Here is a 20261-nt window from a genome sequence, read left to right on the forward strand (position 1 = left end):
CTGAGGGCGTGGCGGCGGCAGGGGGAGCGCCTCAGCCCCGCAGGGTCCTAAATGTGTGGAGGGAGACGTCGGTATGGCGGGTTCTGGGGGGTGAGTCCTGGTGCGCGTTGCTCAATTGCCTCGTCTTTCGTTTTAAACTCGGGGAACGTAGCAAAACATTCACAGAATCACGGAGTCGTAAGGGTTGGAAGGGAATTCTGTAGATCATCTGGCCCACTGCCATTGTCCTGACGCTGGGCACCACTAGAAAGAGCCCGGCCCCATCCATTCGACTCCCTCCACTTTAGGTATTTATAAACAGTGATAAGATCCCCCTCAGCCTTCTCATCTCCGTGCTGAACAGTCCCATGTCTCTCAGCATTTTCTCATCAGGGAGATGCTCCCACTCATCTTTGCCACCCACTGCTCCAGAAGTTCCCTGGACTGAGCAGCTCAGAATGGGACACAGTAGTCCAGGTGTGGCCTCACCAGAGCACAGAGGAAGGGGAGGATCACCCTGTTGGCTGCACTCTTTTTAATGCATCCTAGCATACTGTTGGCCTTGGCCACAAAGGCACACTGCTGGCTCATGGCCAACCTGTTGTCCACCAGGACACCCAGGTCTTTCTCTGCAGAGCTCCTCTCCAGGAGGTCAGCCCCTAACTTGTACAGAAGGATAAGGTTATTCCTCCCAGCTGTAGGACTCTGCACATACCATCATTGAACCTCATTGGGTTCCTCTTCATCCAACTTTCCAGCCTGTCCTATGGATCAAATACAAAGCTTAGATCAATACAAACTAATAAAGTCACAACTGCACTTACTAAATCTGTGTGCATTTTCAAAGGTATGGCCCTCAAGCCATCGGATTTGTTTTTCAGGTGGTCCTGTGTGGAGCCAGAAGCTGGGCTCAGTGATCCTTGTGAATCCTCTTCAACGCAGGATGTCATTTGGGGATTTTGTGTCCTGAAAATGGGCTCGTTTGGCTTTTTGTTTGGTTTTCCTTTTGTTTTCTTTTTCTGCCGAGATTTATATTAGCTCCTTATTTCTAGAGTCTGTGCTTACATTTCTAAGGTATTGAGTCCTTGCCTGTGAAACTGCACTGCAGGATTTGTTAAAGGAATTAATATTTACTGGCAGCATTAATGCCAGTCAGTCACTGCTTGTTGTTTAAGGAGATTGCTCAGGAAGCCATTACCAACAGGCTGTGATTTGGATTCACCAGGAGACCTCTCTGGATTTTCTCATAGGAACAACAGAAGCAAGAGGGGGGTCTGGACGAAGTGCTCTGCTCTGCTGCAGTGTATGGGCTGCAGGCAGGGCATTTACCTTTGTACAGACCATTGACATGCTCCTAAGGCCTTTGTTGCTGCAAAAATGTAAGGTATGTTACATATTTAATGTGGTTTGTAAGGTATCAGGTACCTTATGTTAAAAAGTTTAGAAAGTTTTCCTGTTATTTAGAAAACTTAATTTCAAACAAAACCCCAGAAAACCAAAAACCTGTGTTCCCTTTATTACATTTTCTTACATTACTGCTGCTTATATGTAATGCATTAGTAAAAATTAAAAATATTTTTTACTTGATTTTTCTGCAAGTTGTAAGCACAGTCTTGCAATATACTTCTTCTGTTCCTCAATAGATTTTTCTTCTCCGAGGATAAAGCGATGGCTGAGATGAGTAATAGTAACTTCAGCAAAACAACCACTATTCAGCAGGCAGTGTCCTCTTGCTGCGGAGCTATAATTACATCACTGTTTGGTAAGGCAAGCTATTAAGCTTGCTACAGAGAAAATCTTTGCAAAGTGATTGCTCTTTGGTTTAATGGAGCATGCTAACTGCATATATGTGGTTTGTAAACTTCTGCTAATATGTTCATTAAGTATGTGTTTTGTTTCTTTTTTAATTATATCAAATATGGTGGTTAATTGAAATCTTTACCCTACCTTATAACCTTTAACTATTTCTGAAAATAAGAGTAATTTTAATTTTTTTTTCCTTTGTCTTTTTTCACTGCTTGCTTTCTGGAAAAACAAACAAACTAACTAAAAAAAAAAAAAAAAAAAAAAAGACTTTCCATCCTTTCTGCCACTTAAAAATAAATTTTAAATAAAAGTCTACAGTTCAAGATACAAACCCTGCAAGGCTGTACACTGTGAGATGTCCTCTTCATGTTACCACTGCAGTAGTAACATCGTTTTACTTGTTATGCTGTTGTATTCTGTCAGAGCATTTTATCATTTCCTTAAGCAATTTTAAGGATAGGTTTTTTTGTAAGGTCTTTCAAACTTGCAGATAATCTGTGAAATTGAGCTTTTACTTTTATTCAGTACTCTAGCTCGTGAACTCCTTTCCCATGTACACCTAAGGAGGCACTGGTTGGTTGGATTCAGTGCTTCGTATCTTTTGGAGCTCATCAAGCTTATTCGTATTTCTGTTACTTTTTGCCTTAAGCTAGCCTTTGGTTCTGACTTTTAACACTGACTAAGCTGTAGAGAAACGTACAATTTTCTAAGCATGGCTCCTCCCCCCAAAACCTTCCAGACTTTCATGAATTAGGTTCTTACCAAATTCAGTCTATTCATTCTGTCATTACACAATGTGTCCTGTGATATTAGATAAAGTAGTAGGCAAAGCTAGATCAGACCTCTAGAATTCCCAAGATGTATTTCGAATTTTGTGCATAAGGTTCTAGTTTAAGGTATTGGTATTCAAGGTCTTAGCAAGTATAAGGAGACTTTTCCTTTCTGAAGTGGTACCTGGGAGACTAGGAAGAGTTATGTGCAGTTGGCTTAATGATAATAAAAGCCAAATTTCATATAACTGAAATGAGCTGCAGTCACATCGAGATCCCTGCATTTAGGTACAGAAATGTGAGCAGAGTGTACTGGTCAGCAGACGGACATCAGCAGAGAGCTAAGGAGTAAATATATGCCTGGGCACAAGCATGTCATGTGCACATTCTGGGTGATTTGACCTAGTCACCAGCTGCTGCTTAATGAAATTGTAGGTTCTGTGTCATATCTGTCCACTGTGCAGATATTTTGGATACCTTGGAGTCTCGCATGGCACTAGCTGCTGTGTGTAGGTAAGTGATTGAAGCCCTGAGTCAGTGCAATCAGCAGAGGTTGGAGAGTGGTCCAGCTGACAAACAACTGCAGTGTTCAGCATGTCTAGGACTGTTGTGCTCAAGTGCTGGATGGAAGCAAAAAAATGTTCCCTAAGCCTACGTTTACTTCTCAACAACTCTGAAGTTTTAAATCTGCTCTACACAGAGGAAAGAAGGAAAGTCCATCACAAATTTAAAGTTTGTTTGTTTGTTTCTTTTCTTTTGAACATCACTATGTAGATGAGTTTAATGAAAAAGAATAAATGCATAGAAAATGCTGTGGTTTTTTACATGCTTGAGGACAAAATCTGAAGTTCTCTGGTTTGCCATTGTAAAAAGTTAGCAGCCAGAGAGAAGTAGCACAGCTTTTAACAATTTCACACAAGTTGGCACAATGTGTTTTTTTGTGAGCTTTGTTTATCCCAAGCAGTTCTTTGTTCAACTGTTGCTAAGTTAGAAGTGACATATAGGGGATGTATAGGTTGGTTTGGTTTGGGTGGTGGTCATTGTTTGCTTGCTTTCCCCCTCTGGCTGATTACGTTGTAAAATAGTTCTCATTCTTTTTCCCTATCCCCCATCCCTGAAAAACAAGTTGTAAAAGTTCCTGATGAATTTATGTGCACACTTCTACATTTTCAGGTTGTGATGTATTTCTAAATGACTACTTTGCTTCATTTTAGTAACTCCTCTTGATGTTGTCAAAACTCGACTGCAAGCCCAAAGCAATCCGTTCCCCAAAGGTAAGCAATGTTCTGCAGTTGAGGGCGCACTTTGCTCTTTGCTGTCGCACTTAGCCGGTAATTGTCACAGTGCTGAGTAGCACAATGGCTTTCTTTGTTTCTCGGTAGCTAAGTTTGTTTCCTCAGTCAGTGAGCTGGGAAAAAAATAATAATTAAAAAAAAATATATATATATATATGTACACATACTAAAATTGCTAAAGAAAAGATGTGCTACTGAATAGATACAATGGAAAAAAAATCTTGTGAATCAATTTAATGTAAAGTAGGCTGTATGATCTCTTTCTCAGTATGGAAGAATGTACAAATATTACTCAATTGAGTAAAAAAAAAAAAGCTATTAATACATTACTAAATATTTTGATAAGGGGCTTATGTGATCACTGTGTTATGTCAAAGTCCCTCTCCTCCAGAATCCAAAAACTTTTGAAAACAAGTAGAAAAAGTTTTATCTAAGTCTTGTCATCTGGGCTCTAAATAGATTAATACATTCTGTGCTCAAAGATTTGACTATTTAGTTGTCTTTAATAAATGAGATTTAAAAGAAAAAGAGATGGCTGCTGTAGAAGTTTCTTGTATGTGGAGATAAGTATTTGCAGTAACAGTTGCCATAAATTAAAAAAAGTAAAATGCTTGTGGTTGGTACTTTAGTAAATTGTAAACTCTTCAAAAGTGTGAAAATGTAATGTGGGACTCAGTATGTTTTTGTACTGGCAGCAGTATTTTATCTAGCAGATTCAAAGTACATGATGTAGAAGAAATAAAATTAGAGAGGATGATCAAGTGCAAATATAGATTTGCCTAAGATGTAGTAGCTCCATCCATAGCACAGATGCAGGGAAAGCTCAGTAAAAGATTGGAAAGTCAGAAGGATGTTCAGAAAGCACAAAAGTGACTCAGGACTTGTGTCGTTGTCTTATTCTTCAGCAGGTGGCACTGCTACACAGTTTGTCTCCCTGAGGGCAATTTCCTTTCCTTGGCACTGCGAGGGACACCTTTGTTTTCTTTTTCCTTCCATCTGCTCTGTTGATAGTGACTTTTCAAAGCTACTTTGTCTCTGTTTTTCTAACCAGAGATAAATCTGTCTCACCGCTATATCCAGTTTGGAATTGCTGCAGAGTAAAAACAGTCATTTCAAAATGCATTAATTATACTTCTATACACTGTTTATTAGGAAGATGCTTTGTATACTCCAATGGCCAGATGGATCATACGTGTGTTTGTGAGAATGGAGATGGCAAGGCATGCTATAAGAGAAAAGGGCATTTCAAAGGGACTTTGGTAAGGACATTTCATATTTACATGAAAGTGTACATTTTAAACATTTTTAAATGGCATACTGCACATTTTTAAAATTTATCTATTTATTTAAGTTTTTGCTGTTGTTTGAGAGGGTATTCATGTGGTTACACAGTGTAGTTTAGGTAGTGATTAATGATGCCTTCTTTCTAGCTGAAAATGCAAATTCCTGTGCTAAAATGAGTGAGAGAGCAGCTGCACAGCTTCTTATTGGACTGCTATTATATTACACACATGATCAAGGATTTTTCAGAATTCAATATTTGAGAAGAATGAAGTGTTCATGAAGTAGCTCCTTTTACCATGACCAAGTTTTATTGAAATTAATAACTTGTCTGAATATTTCAATTAACTTTACCATATAATTTTTAGGAAATCTCTTAGTTTTCTAACTAATTTCTAGCTATCATGCCCTGCCCATTTCTGCAATAACAAGATAATTCATGAAGAAGAATAACTATCATGTCATCAGATTTCCTTTCATAAAACAGTGCAGTAGAGAAAAATGTAGTAGATGAGGTAGTTTGCCCATGCTAGAACCATTCAAATGTTCTGATATGTTTGCCCAGACCATTAGTAAAATACATGCATTTGCTGCTCAGACGCTGGATTTTGTTGCATCCTTTCTCCTGTCATTGATCTGTACCTTCCTGGACTGTAAATTTCTTGATTCAGCGTTATGAACACATCCAGAACTAACAAATACAAAAGAAGCTTGAAGAAAACAAAATGTTAGTGCCAGCCCTTTTTGTAACCTGTTGGGTTCAGTATCTTCTGAGGCCCTGTAGTAAAGCCCGATCTTGTCCGTATTCTAATCTGTCAAATTTCAGCCTCTTCCTCCCAAAAGATTAAGAAAAATAAGTTCCCTAATATTAGGGAATTTATCTCTTGAAGACGTTTTCAATTCAATGGCCACCAAGGCTCAGTGTTCCTCTGCTGTCAGTGGCCTGGGAAATGTATGGACAGCTGTGATAAGTTGTAAGCTTCCAAATATATCATATATCGTATACAATTTGCTGGTATCTTGTCACTTTTCAGGAAAATAATGTATCAAAGAATCAAGAGTGAATTGCTATTTCATGCCTAGAAACTTTGTTCTTTACTGAAATAAGATTGTAGTCATTAGTTTTGGGGAAGATTGGCTGCTGTGGCCGCTGTATTTGTTCTGAAGATAACTTATTCACAGGGCTGTCAGTTACCAAGAAAAACTTACTAGTTTGGCCCTGAAAAGATGGAAGAATATAGTTAATTTCAAGCACAAATATTCCTGCTCATCTCAGAGGAACTACTTGTATCATTGAACTTGATGGCTATCATAAGCAATTACAAAACATAAGCTGTTTTAGAAACACACTCCTGAAGAAAAGCTTTGCAGCTAATTATTGCTCTTTGCCTGGTTATATTTTTAGGATGCTTTTGTGAAAATTATTCAAATAGAGGGAATTAAATCCCTCTGGAGTGGACTTTCCCCAACGCTGTAAGTAATTTCATTTTTAGACAAATAAGTGATTTTAAAAAATTTGCTGCATCTGAAGTTACAGATAATGGTGTCATCAGCTTGATCAGAAACATTTTGGAGTGGTATCTTTCCCACCAGAACTTGCAACCTTTTTGGTATATTCTCACTATATAATCAGGGACATCTAACTTTTCATTTTGCCTTTAGAAGACGTATCCTGTGTACTGTAACTTCCCCATTGGTAGCATCAGCAAATCACAAGATCTGTGTTAATTGTTTGAGAATGTTAGTCTGTGATATTTGCTGGTCTAGACTGTTACTAGTAACCTGCAAGATCCAACACAGTTTCCTTACTTAAGCAAAATATCCATACAAGATGGCTGACTTCATTCTCCTGCTTTCCTTGTACTAATTCAGATTCCCTCTCTTATATTTTAGAATAATGGCCCTTCCTACCACAATAATCTATTTTACCTGCTATGAAAAACTGAGTGAAGCTCTGAGATCTAGACTAGGAGAGGATAATGACCACATTCCACTTGTTGCAGGTTCCTTAAGCAGATGTAAGTTGTCTCATGTTTAGAGAAAAAAACTGAAATGCAACATCTGTATTCTGTTTTCATTTCTTCTGCTTTTCCTCTCCTCTCTCTCTCCCCTCATTCTCTTTTTTCAGCAAATTTGTTGTGGCTTTAAAAATGGGTAATATTACATGGAGCTGGGCATAGGAAGGAATCCTATATTTTCCCACCATTTCTTCAGTAATATAACTCTCTTACTTGGACTGATGTGATTTATTTTGGCTGTCACATTATCCTGGGCTGCATCAAAAGAAGTGTGGCCAGTGATTGAAGGAGGTGATTGTCCACCTCTACTCTGCCCTTGTGGAGTCCCACCCAGAGTACTGTGTCCAGGCCTGAGATCCCCAGCACAAGAAAGATGTTGAGCTGTTGACTGTGTCCAGAGGAGGCCATGGAGCTGATGAGAAGGTTGGAGCACCTCTCTTGTGAAGAAAAGCTGAGGGAGCTGAGCTTGTTCAATCTGAAAATGAAGAAGAGGGTCTGCGGAGACTTCATTGTGGCATTTCAGGACTTAAAAGGGGCCAGCAAGAAACCTGGTGGGGGACTCTATCAGGGAGTGTAGTGGTAGGACAGGGAGGAGTAATGGCTTTAAACTAAAAGAAGGTAGATTTAGGTTAGATATTAGGAAGAAAATCTTCACCATGAGAATGGGGAAGCACTGGAACAAGTTGTCTAGAGAGGCTGTGGATGCCCCATCCCTGGAAGCATTCAAGGCCAGGTTGGATGGGATCCTGGGCAGCCTGATATAGGAAAGGTGTCCATGCTCATGGCTGGGGAGGTGGAACTACATGTCCTTAAGGTCCCTTCCAACCCAAGACATTCTGTGGTTCTTTCCATCAAATATATAAGGCAACGTGAGACTTAACTTCTAATGTTCAGGAAATGTTACTTGTAAATCTTGATTTTTTTAAAAACCCCACATTTTTCTCATTTTCAGTTGGTTCAGTGACTGTAGTAAGTCCCTTGGAGCTGATCAGAACTAGAATGCAGTATCACACCTTGTCCTACAAGCAACTGCACTTGAGCATCAGGAGTAAATTGGCCAGAGAAGGGTGGCTTTCCCTGTGGAAAGGCTGGAGCACTACTGTTCTGAGAGATGTGCCTTTCTCAGGTGGGGTTTATTTCAGATGAAAGTCTGCGTCGTGTAAGATACGTTTTTTCATGATTCTTCTGCATAGTTTTTGTATCTTTATGTTATTTTACAAAAATGATTAGCTTTAAGAATAGATTTACTTTTTCTCTTTTGAGTGTTTGTCTGTAATTTTGTTTATGGATGCCAGATTGTGTTCAGTGTTACTTTTCCCTTTCCCTGTGTTCAGACTGTTTCATCTTACATAATGTGTGTTTTTAAGGCTTTTGTAGGAAATGTTCTCTACGATAGGTACACTGGCTATTTCCTTATAGAGGGACATTCTGTATTTGTGCTCTGATGCTTGATCTTGAAAAAATGTACACGACAGGGCAACACAGTAGTGAGTGTCTTCAGGCATTTTTGCTAGCAAGATGAATGAGTTTGTGTAACTGTTCAGAAAAGATGAAACTAGAGCACCACTTGGCAGTGCAGCTTCAAAGCTGAAAGTCTACAGGAAAAGTCTGACCCAGTGCTATACTGCAAGATAACTGGGACAAAGGAGATCACGTGTTCTCCCATTTTGTTAAAGCTCTGCTGTCTCTGCACTTTGGAAATAATTGGACAAGAGTGCTGAAGGACAGTGTTCCAACTTAGTAATGCCAGTGGTTAAAACCCATGTCTCTTTGAGGGCCTTCATTGTCAGGGCACTTGGGAATAACCGGGCAGTAGTTGTTCTCAAAGCTGTCTCTGTCCTTTGGATGGTATCAGGAATCACACCTTTAAACACCTTGTCCAGAGAAATGCTTCAAACCCATTTTCAGATATTTAGCTTAGAGCTGCACTTAGTTCTGGTAATTTACATAACTGCTATTTCAGGTGTTTTGTTTTCAGTATGAATAATACTCTTTTTCTTTTGCTTTGCTACTGGCAGATGTTTAAACAAAGTACTTATGCTGCATTTCCTTCTTAAGGATATGCTGTTCCTTGATGAGACTTAATTTCACATTACATGATAAGGAAGGCTTCTGAACGTGTGAACAAACGCTTTCTTTAAGACTAAGAGAACAGTATTCAAAATCCATCTTTTGCTTGAAGGGCTTCCTGTCCAATATTTATTTGCAGTTCGCTCATTTTCTCTGTCTGCCAAATGCATTTTTCTCTTAGAGCTTCAAAAAGGATTCTAAAATTCTTCTTCTCATTCTTGTTGTCTGATTACAAGTAGAAACTCTTGCTCTACCACTGATGTTTGTCTGTAGAGACATGGCAGGAGCCAGTTGTCTTTCCCTCTGATGCTTTTAACAGAGTGGAATGATCAGTTTGGTATGAGAGTGCACAAAGGGGAGGGAACCAAGGTGATGTGTGTGCTCTCTACTCTTTTCACATTCTTGTATCCAAGCCTCGAAGCTGATGATATAAATGATGAGTACTTAATCTTGATTAATGTTTCAGAATGTGTTTTCTGAATATTTTTCCTTATAAATACTCTCTCTGCAGTTAAGATGTGCTCCTTTATTACCTTCTCTTTGAATGACACCAACAGCATCGTGGGTTCTGGTATTTTTACAGCAGTCCTCACCTTCGCTGCAGTTAGCTTTCTCTAGAGGAATTAAAGTCAGTGCAACAGTTTGTATTAAGAAAGCAGCTGCTCTGTGAGAACTCTCAAGTAGCACAGAATGACAGTGTTAGCAGCACAGCATAGAGTCCCACTGTGTTACAGAATCACAGAATCACCCGGGTTGGAAGGGACCTCAAGGATCATGTAGTTCCAACCCCCCTGCCTGGCAGGGCCACCAAACATACACATTTAGATCAGGTTGCCCAGGACCCCGTCCAACCTGGCCTTGAACACGTCCAAGGACGGGGCATCCACAACCTCCCTGGGCAGCCCAAGTGTGTTGTGTTAACCCAAGTGTGAATGATAGCTTCCACAGTGTTCCTTGGACAGCAAGCTGACTTGCACAAAACTCAAGGTGTGAGTGTCTGATAGAAGCACAAGAGCTGGATTAACAGTAGCGGTTGAGTTATCAAGCAGTGTCGCAGAGAACATACATGTGAAATGTACGGAAGGAACGGAGTCTTGCACATGCTCTAAGTTTGGATTTAGATAATCTATACTAAATTAGGGTTACATGTATTTCGAAAGTAAGTTTTCCCAATCTCAGACATACAGCCTAATTTACTTTTGCAAACTACTGGAAGCTTGGTTTCCACAGCAAGAAAATACTTTGATATTTCTCCACCACCACACGATGCAGAACTCAGTGCTGAATGAGTCACAGCTATCTTATAGGGTGCACACCTCTCATTTGCAGTATGTATTCAACCAACTGCACAAGGAAGCACTCCGTAACTCAGCTCAGTAACTTCTGCATTCTAACTAAAATTTATTAAAGTAGAAAGAGTGCAGCTTATTGCAGCAGAAGAGAACAAAAATAGATGTTACTTCTGAAAGTTTTTCCTCAGAAAGCCTCTGAGAGGACTGTGGAAGGCAAGTCTTTCCTCAGTAATTCCAGAGAGCAAAGCCATATTTCTTGGTTGTGTCAGAATTAAATGTTATATAGTATGGTCCAAAAGAGCATGAGACAGGCTTGAGGAACTTCTCATCTTCTATGAAACACACTTTTGTTTTTACCAAGATGTATGAAATATATGAAATATCCCTGGAAACATGGAAAATAATTAGAAACTTCAATTTTGATTTATAGAATATCACATTAAAATAATCTGTTCTATGAGTTTTGTAATGTTTATGTTAGATTGTCTTAAGATAGGAGATACTTTATGGGAATGACAAAATGATTTGGCTAATTTATATCATGAAATTTGGAATATGTGTATGGAGATAAGGTGAACTGGATGGGCTGTCAAAGAGAACAATTCTGGTTTCCTTTCAAATTTGGTTTCTTTTTGATTCTATTACTGCTGTAGAGTTCTTACGTCTGTCACTGATAAAAAAGTTGAACCGAAATACAAATGTGTTGTAGTACAAGGTTTGTTTCTTTTGGATTTGCTTTTTCTGACCACAGCAGTGTACTGGTATAATTATGAACGTTTCAAGAAGATGATGTGCAAGAGTGCAGGTGTACATGAACCAACCTTTTTGATTGCTTTTACTGCAGGAGCAGCATCGGGCTGTGTAAGTACACATTTTTGTTTCTACTGCTACTCTTATTATCGTCACTAACCAACTATTTATCTACTTACAAGTGAAGTGGCTTTACATTATTCTCTCAGAAATGATCATAGAATGATAGAACCATAGCATCTCAGGGTTGGAAAGGACCTACAAGATGATAATGTGCTTGGAATAACTAAACTAATTTTAAGTTGTGTGCAGCTTAATGTAAAAAAATGACTTTTTACTTGTTGGTAATCTAACAGTAGAACTGTGGCTTGATTTTTCCTAATAGATTGCAGCTGTCGTGACTCTGCCATTTGACGTAGTGAAAACACAGAGGCAGACTGAAATTTGGGAGAGTGAGAATTTACAAAGTAAGTTGCAGGTCACAACATTGTAAACAGCTGTTTTTAGCCTGTCTGCTAACCACGTCTGCTGTTGAACACTCAGAATTCCCTTCAGATTGGATTGCTCAGCAATTCCTGCAGAACTGTTTAATAATAATCCACATGTTTAATAAATGCAGTGCAGCTGATTCTTCTAGCCGCAATTTAAAAAACAGAACCCAAAAGACATAATGCTTAGGTATATGGATTTTTGATAGGCACTTTAAATATTCATCTCTTCAGTTTCTCTATGATATCACTAAGCATTTTTGTCTTTTCCACATTGAAACACTTTGTACAATAATACTTATCTCCTAGGATAAAAACAGTATCTCATAAATGACACAGAGGGAAAAGGTGTGAGGAAAGTACAACTCATAGTAATATGTGATATAAATTACAAACAGAAAATCCAGAACTATTACAGTAAGGCAGACTCACTGCCAACTTACAGACGTTCCTATGTGAATGGGGAAATATTTCAGCTCTTATAAAACACGCATGTGAACTGGGTTCTATTGAAAAAGTCTTTTCAGTTGATGAAAATCACGTGAAAAAATGTTTGCACATTCACTACCAGTTGATACTAGAAAATAAAAACAGCCGTGTAACTCTTAACACATTTTATTTAATAACAATATTGGTTTTTTGCTGGAGTTTAAGCTGCAGAAAAAGTGCTTTCTTTGCTCAGGTTATGTATTTTTAACCATTTTTTTGGTGTGTGATTTCAAGGAATTGATTTTTGAGGGCATGTCAGTAATTACCCCATCAATTTTAAAGGACAAAGGGATTTCTTCTTTTTGTTCTCAGTTCAGTAGAGCGCCACTACGTTTTTAGAGCAATTCAAGTTGTATGTGAAAATATAGCTTTCCATCACCTGGGAATCAGTGAGGGACTTCTATTAACCTGAACACAAGTTAGATCATGGCTTTAAGATTAAATAAGAGTAGAAAGATGGAGTAACCAGAAATGAGGTTCTGTTTAGAAGCTCATTTAAAGGCACTCGTCCAGAAAGATATCATGAAAACACACTGATTGCATTTTGGCATAAGGTTTCATTCTCTTAGGTAAAATACCTTTTTTCTGGCGTAATTCTTGAAAGACATTTATGTTTCTTCCGTGGAACTGCTTGAGATTTATAAAGTCAAATATAAATTGTTACTGTGTTTCGATTCTTCCCTTGTACTGATGAATGTAAGAATTTGTTGCTCTTTGAACACCTCTTTGAATCACAGCTAGCTGCCTAATATTTATTTGGCTGATACGAATTAGATATATGTTTTAAATTTCAGTATGGTAATCTCTAACTGGTATTGGTTGCATTCTTTCCAAATGCAGTTGTCAGAGCTGGATCCTGACAACGCATCTACAGTTTCTCTACTATTGCCAAAATATTTCACAGCTTCCAGATGCTGTAGGATGTTCCTCATAAATGCATGTTATGAAATTTTATCTAAAAAAACTAAGATCTTGGCTTCTTCCATATTACAGATCAAGGAAAACAGCACGTGCAGAGTGAAGTACCACAAAAAACTCCTCTGTTTAAAGCAGTTGCACATGTCTGCAGTGCAGATGGCTTCTTGGTGCAGTTGCTCACAGTATCTGAATCATCTCTACCAGGGCCTGCAGCCTACATCTCATAGATCCACCATTTCTCAAACGTATATGGTTTGGGGGTGTGAGATGATTTTCATCAACTTAGACTTTTCAAGCTTTTGTAAAATCTGCAAAGTGTCCTACCTTAATTATTACACTCATTCTTATGACTCATTATATCAGTTCTCAAAACTTACCTTTAGATCCACCTTACCATTAACAGAAGTTCACTTTTGAAAACGATCTTTTAGCCGCATGTATAATGTGACCTGGAGTGAGATAAGCTCATGTGAAAGCTATGCAATATTTTCAGTTATGTCAGTTACTCCAGTAGCAAATATTGTCTCTGTAGAATTTACTCTAGGCATTACTGTGATCTTTTTCTATGTCATCTATTTTAACTTCAATATTAATTTACATACTGCATGAATTTAACATTCTATATAAATAACTTCATATATACATACCTAAATTATAAGTTAAGATAAATTGAAGCTTATCATTGCATCCAAAGCAACATTTGATTTTTAATATTTTTTTTTCCTGTGGCATTGTCTGTACTGTTTAATTCACTGTTCTGTTGTACTGCGTTGAGATCCACAGAGGGACAGTGCGTCTACCTGGGCAGTTATGAGGAAAATTGTTGCTCAAAAAGGGATTGCTGGATTATTTGCTGGTAAATCTTTTGACATCTTTCTAAAAAATCACACTAAAGTTTTTTGATTATTAACAAGCCATTGTTAGATATTAGCATGCACAAATTATGTATTTCCATCTTTGTGAACACACACAGTCACTGTCACAGAACAGATTGTAAAGAAACAGACAAAGTAACAGACGTGCACACATGCAGAGGGAATCGTGTCCCTGCCTTCTTGAATGTCTCGTCCCAGCTGAGAGGCCACCAGCCTCTGCTCCTCCTATGCCAGCAGCTCTGCACTGATGCTGCAGGGAGGGCCCAGCCTGCCCCCATAGCCACCTCTGCTGGCCTGGAGCACAGCAGCCTGCAGGTCGGGCTGCTCCACCTCTGTGGGAAGACAAGCAGGCAGAAATAGGAGGTGCTTCAGTCAGGCAGCCTGCACAGATGACAGATGTGAGGGCATAACGTCCTTACAGTGGTAACGTCTCTCATCAGTAACACTGCTATTTTGAGAAACGTGGATACAAAGAACATCCCAATGCTACAGTGTTATAGTCTGGAATCAATATAATATGACCATTTAATGGCACTAGAGTGATTCAATGTGAAAACAGATGAGAATGAATGCTTTCCTTTCTTTTCTGGGCAGGTATTACTCCACGGCTGTTTAAAGTTGCTCCTTCTTGTGCCATAATGATCAGCACATATGAATATGGGAAGGCTTTCTTCAGACATTTAAATGAAAAGACAAACCAGCATCCTTAAGACTCCTTCATCCAATTGCATGAAGTCAAAACACATGGAGAAACTTCATTTTTTCACTATTTCACAAAGGATAAATTGGCTATTTTTTCCCCCTTAAGAAAAATACACGGCCTTGAAATGGTTACTGAAAATTTTGAGAGTTCTCTCTTGCTGCTACAAAGGGGAAGAAAAAAAAAAAAAAAAAAAAAAAGGCACTTGGACTGTTCCTCAGTGATGATTAAAAAGGAAAAAAATAAGCCTGGCCAAAATGATGAAGAATAACAATTGCCACTCTTAATCTTCAGTCTGACTAAATATTTTGTTGGATGTTTAAAGTAATGTTTTGACAATACTGTAGGTAGCCCAAGGAAGAGACATCTCTGTAAGGAGGCTGATAGAGAGTAAATTCAATAAGGATTTGCTTAAGCTTGCTTAATACCTTTTCAATTGCATGAATGTTTATTTGCAGCTCCATAATTTGTGCAAATGGATACTTTTGATTTTCAGGTTTATTTATAACAAGAAGTGTTTCAGGTCAAGCTGGAAAAAACATAGCGGCTATTAGAATCCCAGAGAACATCACAAATCCACTGCCAAGTGCTGCAGTGGCTTTTTAGTTCAAGATAGTATTTTTAGTGCATGCTCTTACTGGGAAGCACACCTAGGCACTGAAACCAGCTGTGCTAGTGTGCTGGAGGAACATTCCAGAACATTCACACGTTTGTGACCCCCCCATAACACCTTGTAGATCCCAGAAAAGCTCCAAGACAGAGGCAGGCTCCCTTCCAGGGAGCATTTCCCATGCATAGTCTGCATAGACAGCAAAGTCTTATTCTACTCTGAAGGCGTCCCAGTGTGTGTTTTGCCTTGGTAAAAACTCAGCACACACTCTGAAAACACCTTAGTTGTGGGGAGAGACATTAGGCAAGAAGTTTATAGCGTATGGTGCAGGCAGGACCTCTTGCCGTGGCAGACATTTGACATTGTTCCCCCTGTTGTGATTATAAAAGTAAGCTTACACCTTATTTTGAGCTTCTATAGTCAAAAGAGCCAAGAGAGCCAAAAGACAAAAAGCCGTAACAGCAGATTTTGGGCCGCACATGGGATACAGCAACAACGTCTCTCTGTTGTCTGAGAAAGAATTTGCTGCAAATTCACTAATACTGGGATTTGCCAAACGCTCTTATTTTACCTTTTGTTTGATTAAAACAGAGACAAAAACTAGTGATGAACGATGATACAAAATGTTTAATTTACATGCAACATTCATGGAACGTCAAGGCAACAAAACATACAGTTTGGGCATTTTTTCAGTGTGTTTTTTTTTTTTTTTTCTGAAAAATGATTAATGTTTAAAACTGAGAAAGACACACAACTGATTTCCCATGCACAAAATGACACCCAGAAACTCACAGCAGTGTCAGACTACGTAAAAGACTTCAGTTAAATGACACGTGAATTTCACACCAGTAGCTCCAAGAAAAGAGCCATCAGCTAACATGACTGAAGATCATGATCATAGTCCCCTCCAAAACACTGATGAAGTGGGAGAAGCGTTTAACAGCAAACGAGACTGATTAAATCACTACACCTCGATGGAGGATGTTAACTTTGGAATCTGGATTCCCTTGTATTGTATTCACAGTAGACATGCACTCTTTAACTTATAAATCAGTATTTAATGTTACTCAACTACCAGGAGAGAACAGGTACTTAAGTGTAACAACCAAAAACAGTCACAAGAAGGAATGGACATTCTGACAGTGTGTGAAAGGATGTGATATTCTGAGTTCGTTACAGAGAAATTAATTGAATGGTTTCATGAGGGATTAAAAAAAATAAGGCCTGTAGGATTTTGCTAAGCCGCTGTAAAATTTCTTGTAGGAATGGCCTCCCCCTTGTTTTCTCCATGGACACAGTAACCTCCAGCACCATGGGCTAGAGCTCAGCAGATACAGCTTGAACCACACGCAGCAAAATCCAGCAGTGCCTCAAGTTACAGAGACTTCAGCCTCTCTAAGCGTGAGGCTCATGCTGTCAGTGGTTTTAGTAAAGGTGAGAGTGAATTCTTTTCTTTCAAGCCCACCCTACAACGAGAAGATTATGGTGGTAGTGCCAAGGTACCATTACAAGAGGCAAACCAACTAAAACCATACAGTGTAGTGACGTACTGTAAACATCTGAGAGTAAGCAATTGAAAATCTGTCTTGTATTGCAACTATCATGTAAACAATTTATGAAACTTCTTTGGCACAAAAAAAGCATTTGCCCTAGCACTTATAAATACAACATACTTACATGCACTTAAGATTTGTTTAAAAAGTTACTAATCATATTGAGAAGCATTACCTTGATTAGCAAAATTCTTAGATAAAGGATCCATTATATCTTACAAAGAATTAAGAATATAGTTTGCAATTCAAAAATTAGTTTGCAAACTTTGAAACTGTAGACTAATCTGGAAAGTTAGTTTCATTTAAAAAAATGTTACAGGCTGTTTGTATCAGTAATTTAAATCAATGGCAAATAATTTGAGAAAACTGACCTAAGTAAGTTCTGCTGTATTACCTAATCAAGGAAAATACCTACTGCACTACTACAGAAATGAGAACAACCCTTAGCATGAGAATACTGTCATTACATTGCCTTTGTTTCCCCTTTTTCACTCTGCTTAGCTGAATGTTTTCAGTGATTTTTGTAAAGGTGAGAGCGAATGCTCTTTCTTTCCAGCCCACCTTACAATGACCAGACTGTTGTAGTGCCAAGGTACCATTACAAGAGACAAACCAACTGTAACTGTAATCTTGCCAATAAATATGAGCCAAACTTTGCAAGGAGCTAACCCCATCTTCCTCAGTCCTTCTTTTTCCAGTAAGACCAATAAGCCAAGAAATTTCTCATATAATATTAAATTATCTGTAAGCCAGGTCACTCAAAAGCTTGGAATTTGGCAAGCTTCCTCAATATTTACAATTTGCTAAGTATGCTTGACTTAGATGATCAACTTACATTTGTTATTGTCATGCAACTTTAAGAATTACTAAGAGTGCTTCAGTGTGGTTCTTCAGTGTGATTCAGCTGTCTCATTACTGCCATGATGCTAATAGGAATGCAAAATCTAACACTGAATCAACTTGAGAAGAGCTCTTGATAGGTTAAATACGCTATTTGAGGTCCTATGCAACACACACAGATGAAAATATGGATTTTTAAGTAAAATATTTATTTGCCTACAAAGACTGGCTTTAAGTTTTCCTGTCTCTTCTGCAAGAGTTGATCTTTAGAGCACTGAAGAGAAGCACCAGGCTATAGTAGAGCCAGGCTGATAACCACTGCAAGGAGAAACAAAGGTTGTGGCAGTTAAGTAGGAGACTGATTTCCAACTGCTTCATTTTAAAAATCAGTCAGAAGCGCCAGAATGTGTGTCCTGTACCTGACCAAGAGTTAAACAATTCAGGACTAAAGCAGGAAATTTGAAAAAGCCCTCGGGGGGAAGAAAAGCTGGAATGAAGACTTGGAGAATTAAACAGGTAACCACGAGAAGAAAAAATAAAGCAGCTTATTTTTGCCTTTGAACTAGCAGTCTTCATTGGAAGTCATATTGTGGAACATAAACCAAATGCATACAACATAAAGTCCTTCCTGCTTGCGTGCATCTCAAGATGGTGTTAAGCCTGGACTTGTCATCTCTGTCGTGGGACTTGCAAGATATTCACTTGATTTCAGACTTGTGAGAGATTTATAGCTTGCCACTGAAGTAAGAGAACCACAAAGACCAAGCAGTGACGGAGTGTCCTCCTTTCCTGTTAAAGAAAACAAGAATTAAGCTAATCATCACAGCTAAAGATGATCTGAACACAAAAAAATGAAGGAATAAATAAAAAAAAAAAAAGTTTTGTTTAAGTTAGTATGAATTATATGTTACTGCTTCAGCACATACATACCTCACAAATGCACTCAGACATCATTAATTCCAACCTTCCCCACTGATGTGGAATAGAGATTCCTACCTCTGCATCACTGACTGGGCTGTAGTCAGCCTCCCACAAAGAGAGGCTCAGAAGACACTAATTCAAGCACTGGCTTTAGTTGAGTACACTAAATGGAAATGATTTCACAAATGCATCATCAGTACCCCAGTGCTAATTTTCTGAATAGAACTGAATAGGATTAGAACTAACTGTAATCAGAACGCATTGCTTTGAAAGTAAACATGTTTGGTTTTATTTATTTATTTAAACTCTTGGTAACTTGAGGCATGTTATTTTGTGCCAATTCAGCTAATAGATAATGTTATAAAGAAACTGATTACCAATATATCTCCCTGTTTCATCTTTCTGGATCACCTGCAGAATAAAATAGATCACCATAAACTAAGTTTAAAAGCAGCTTAGAAGGGTCAGAGGCATAAGACTTCACCTGGCCAATCTTTTTAAATCACGTCTAAAAAGCAGCACTTGTTAAAACTCTGCGACTTTTTCCTGATAGAAACACTTCATTTTTGTAAAGAAGGATGCAAGAAAAATAACAAAGGATACCTTGCCTCAAGCAATTTTGGAAAACAAACAAACAGACACGGTTCACTCGCATCGCATACAGTTCTCACTAGCAGTTTCCAACGGATTTTAGATCCCTCTTCTACTGAGCTTTTCTCAAATGACCAAAGAGCTTTCCTAAAGAATGAACTCGATAACTCCTTAGGAAGTCTTCATTTTTAGAAAAATCCCCATTAAAATTACATTTTAAGAACTCTAATTTATTTGAGGACATAAACCAAGAGCAGCTTCACACTTTCTAGGTATGGTTCTTGAACTCGTCATGCGAAAATAAAACCTGACTACACAATTTGTTCAACAGTAATGTGAAAGATTGCCACTCTGAGATGTACACAGGGGGCATGCGATCCTGCTGGTAAAATATCATGTCTTACGGAACCATATTAAAGCTTTGGTGCTGATGGACCTCACGCATTTAGAAGTAGGTCGTCATGCCTCCTTTGAAGACAGAGTCCTGAAATCAAAACTTAAGACAATACTTGTGTTGTCACTACATCTCAATTGATGGAAAAGAAAGTATAAACTTCAAAAGATTAACACTGAAAACAAAACAAAAACCCCACACTCAGCTGTTGGAAGTGAATCAGCAGAAGAACACTCTTCATTACAGACATGCTGCTTCTATTTTTCTACACTACTTGAAACATTCAGACTTTAATTCTGCTCACTGTTTTTAAAAAGTTCTGAAGTTTGCATTCATAGTATTTTTAAAGTCAAGAATTTTGAAGTTACAAACAAGTAAATGTCTGCATGAATTTGGTATCTTGTGAGATACAGGAAATTTCTTACAGCAATTTCACTTCTGTGCCCGAAATACTGCTGTTCCACAACTTCTCCAAGCATTTCTCTGCTTTTCACAATTGCCCACTAGATGGAGCAGGTAAACTTTGTATACACACAGATTTTGAAGGGGACAGTGTATTGCATTTCTATATTAGCACTGCCCACAGCATGTTCCTTTAAGTTTTCTCTTTTGAAAGAGGAG

General features: G+C 38.4%; 2 protein-coding genes across 6 annotated transcripts in view; one reads left to right on the top strand and one right to left on the bottom strand.

Annotated features, from left to right (window-relative positions):
* The first annotated feature begins 28 nt into the window (after window positions 1–28).
* SLC25A40 (solute carrier family 25 member 40) lies at window positions 29–16033 on the top strand. Of its 5 annotated transcripts, none has more exons than XM_042888380.1 (11): window positions 29–90; window positions 1623–1741; window positions 3770–3829; window positions 5003–5109; window positions 6537–6604; window positions 7025–7149; window positions 8102–8275; window positions 11263–11372; window positions 11647–11728; window positions 13932–14012; window positions 14626–16033. In XM_042888380.1, the coding sequence occupies exons 1-11, from the start codon at window positions 74–76 to the stop codon at window positions 14739–14741; spliced, it is 1059 nt and encodes a 352-aa protein (XP_042744314.1). In that variant the 5' UTR covers window positions 29–73; the 3' UTR covers window positions 14742–16033. The 5 variants fall into 5 exon arrangements, with proteins under 5 accessions (XP_042744314.1, XP_042744315.1, XP_042744317.1 ...); XM_042888381.1 differs by having other exon boundaries at window positions 11266–11372; XM_042888382.1 differs by lacking the exon at window positions 29–90 and adding an exon at window positions 1179–1363.
* Window positions 15966–20261, bottom strand: part of RUNDC3B (RUN domain containing 3B) — a 41922-nt gene continuing 37626 nt past the window's right edge. Inside the window, exon 11 of the mRNA XM_042888379.1 lies at window positions 15966–18523. Within this exon, the coding sequence (XP_042744313.1) occupies window positions 18378–18523 (146 nt within the window). The 3' untranslated portion in view covers window positions 15966–18377. The remainder of the gene's footprint in view (window positions 18524–20261) is intronic.

The sequence above is a fragment of the Lagopus leucura genome, unplaced genomic scaffold, assembly GCF_019238085.1.
Source record: "Lagopus leucura isolate 7727_CA_CO unplaced genomic scaffold, USGS_WTPT01 Super-Scaffold_100157, whole genome shotgun sequence".
Classification (NCBI taxonomy): Eukaryota; Metazoa; Chordata; class Aves; order Galliformes; family Phasianidae; genus Lagopus; species Lagopus leucura.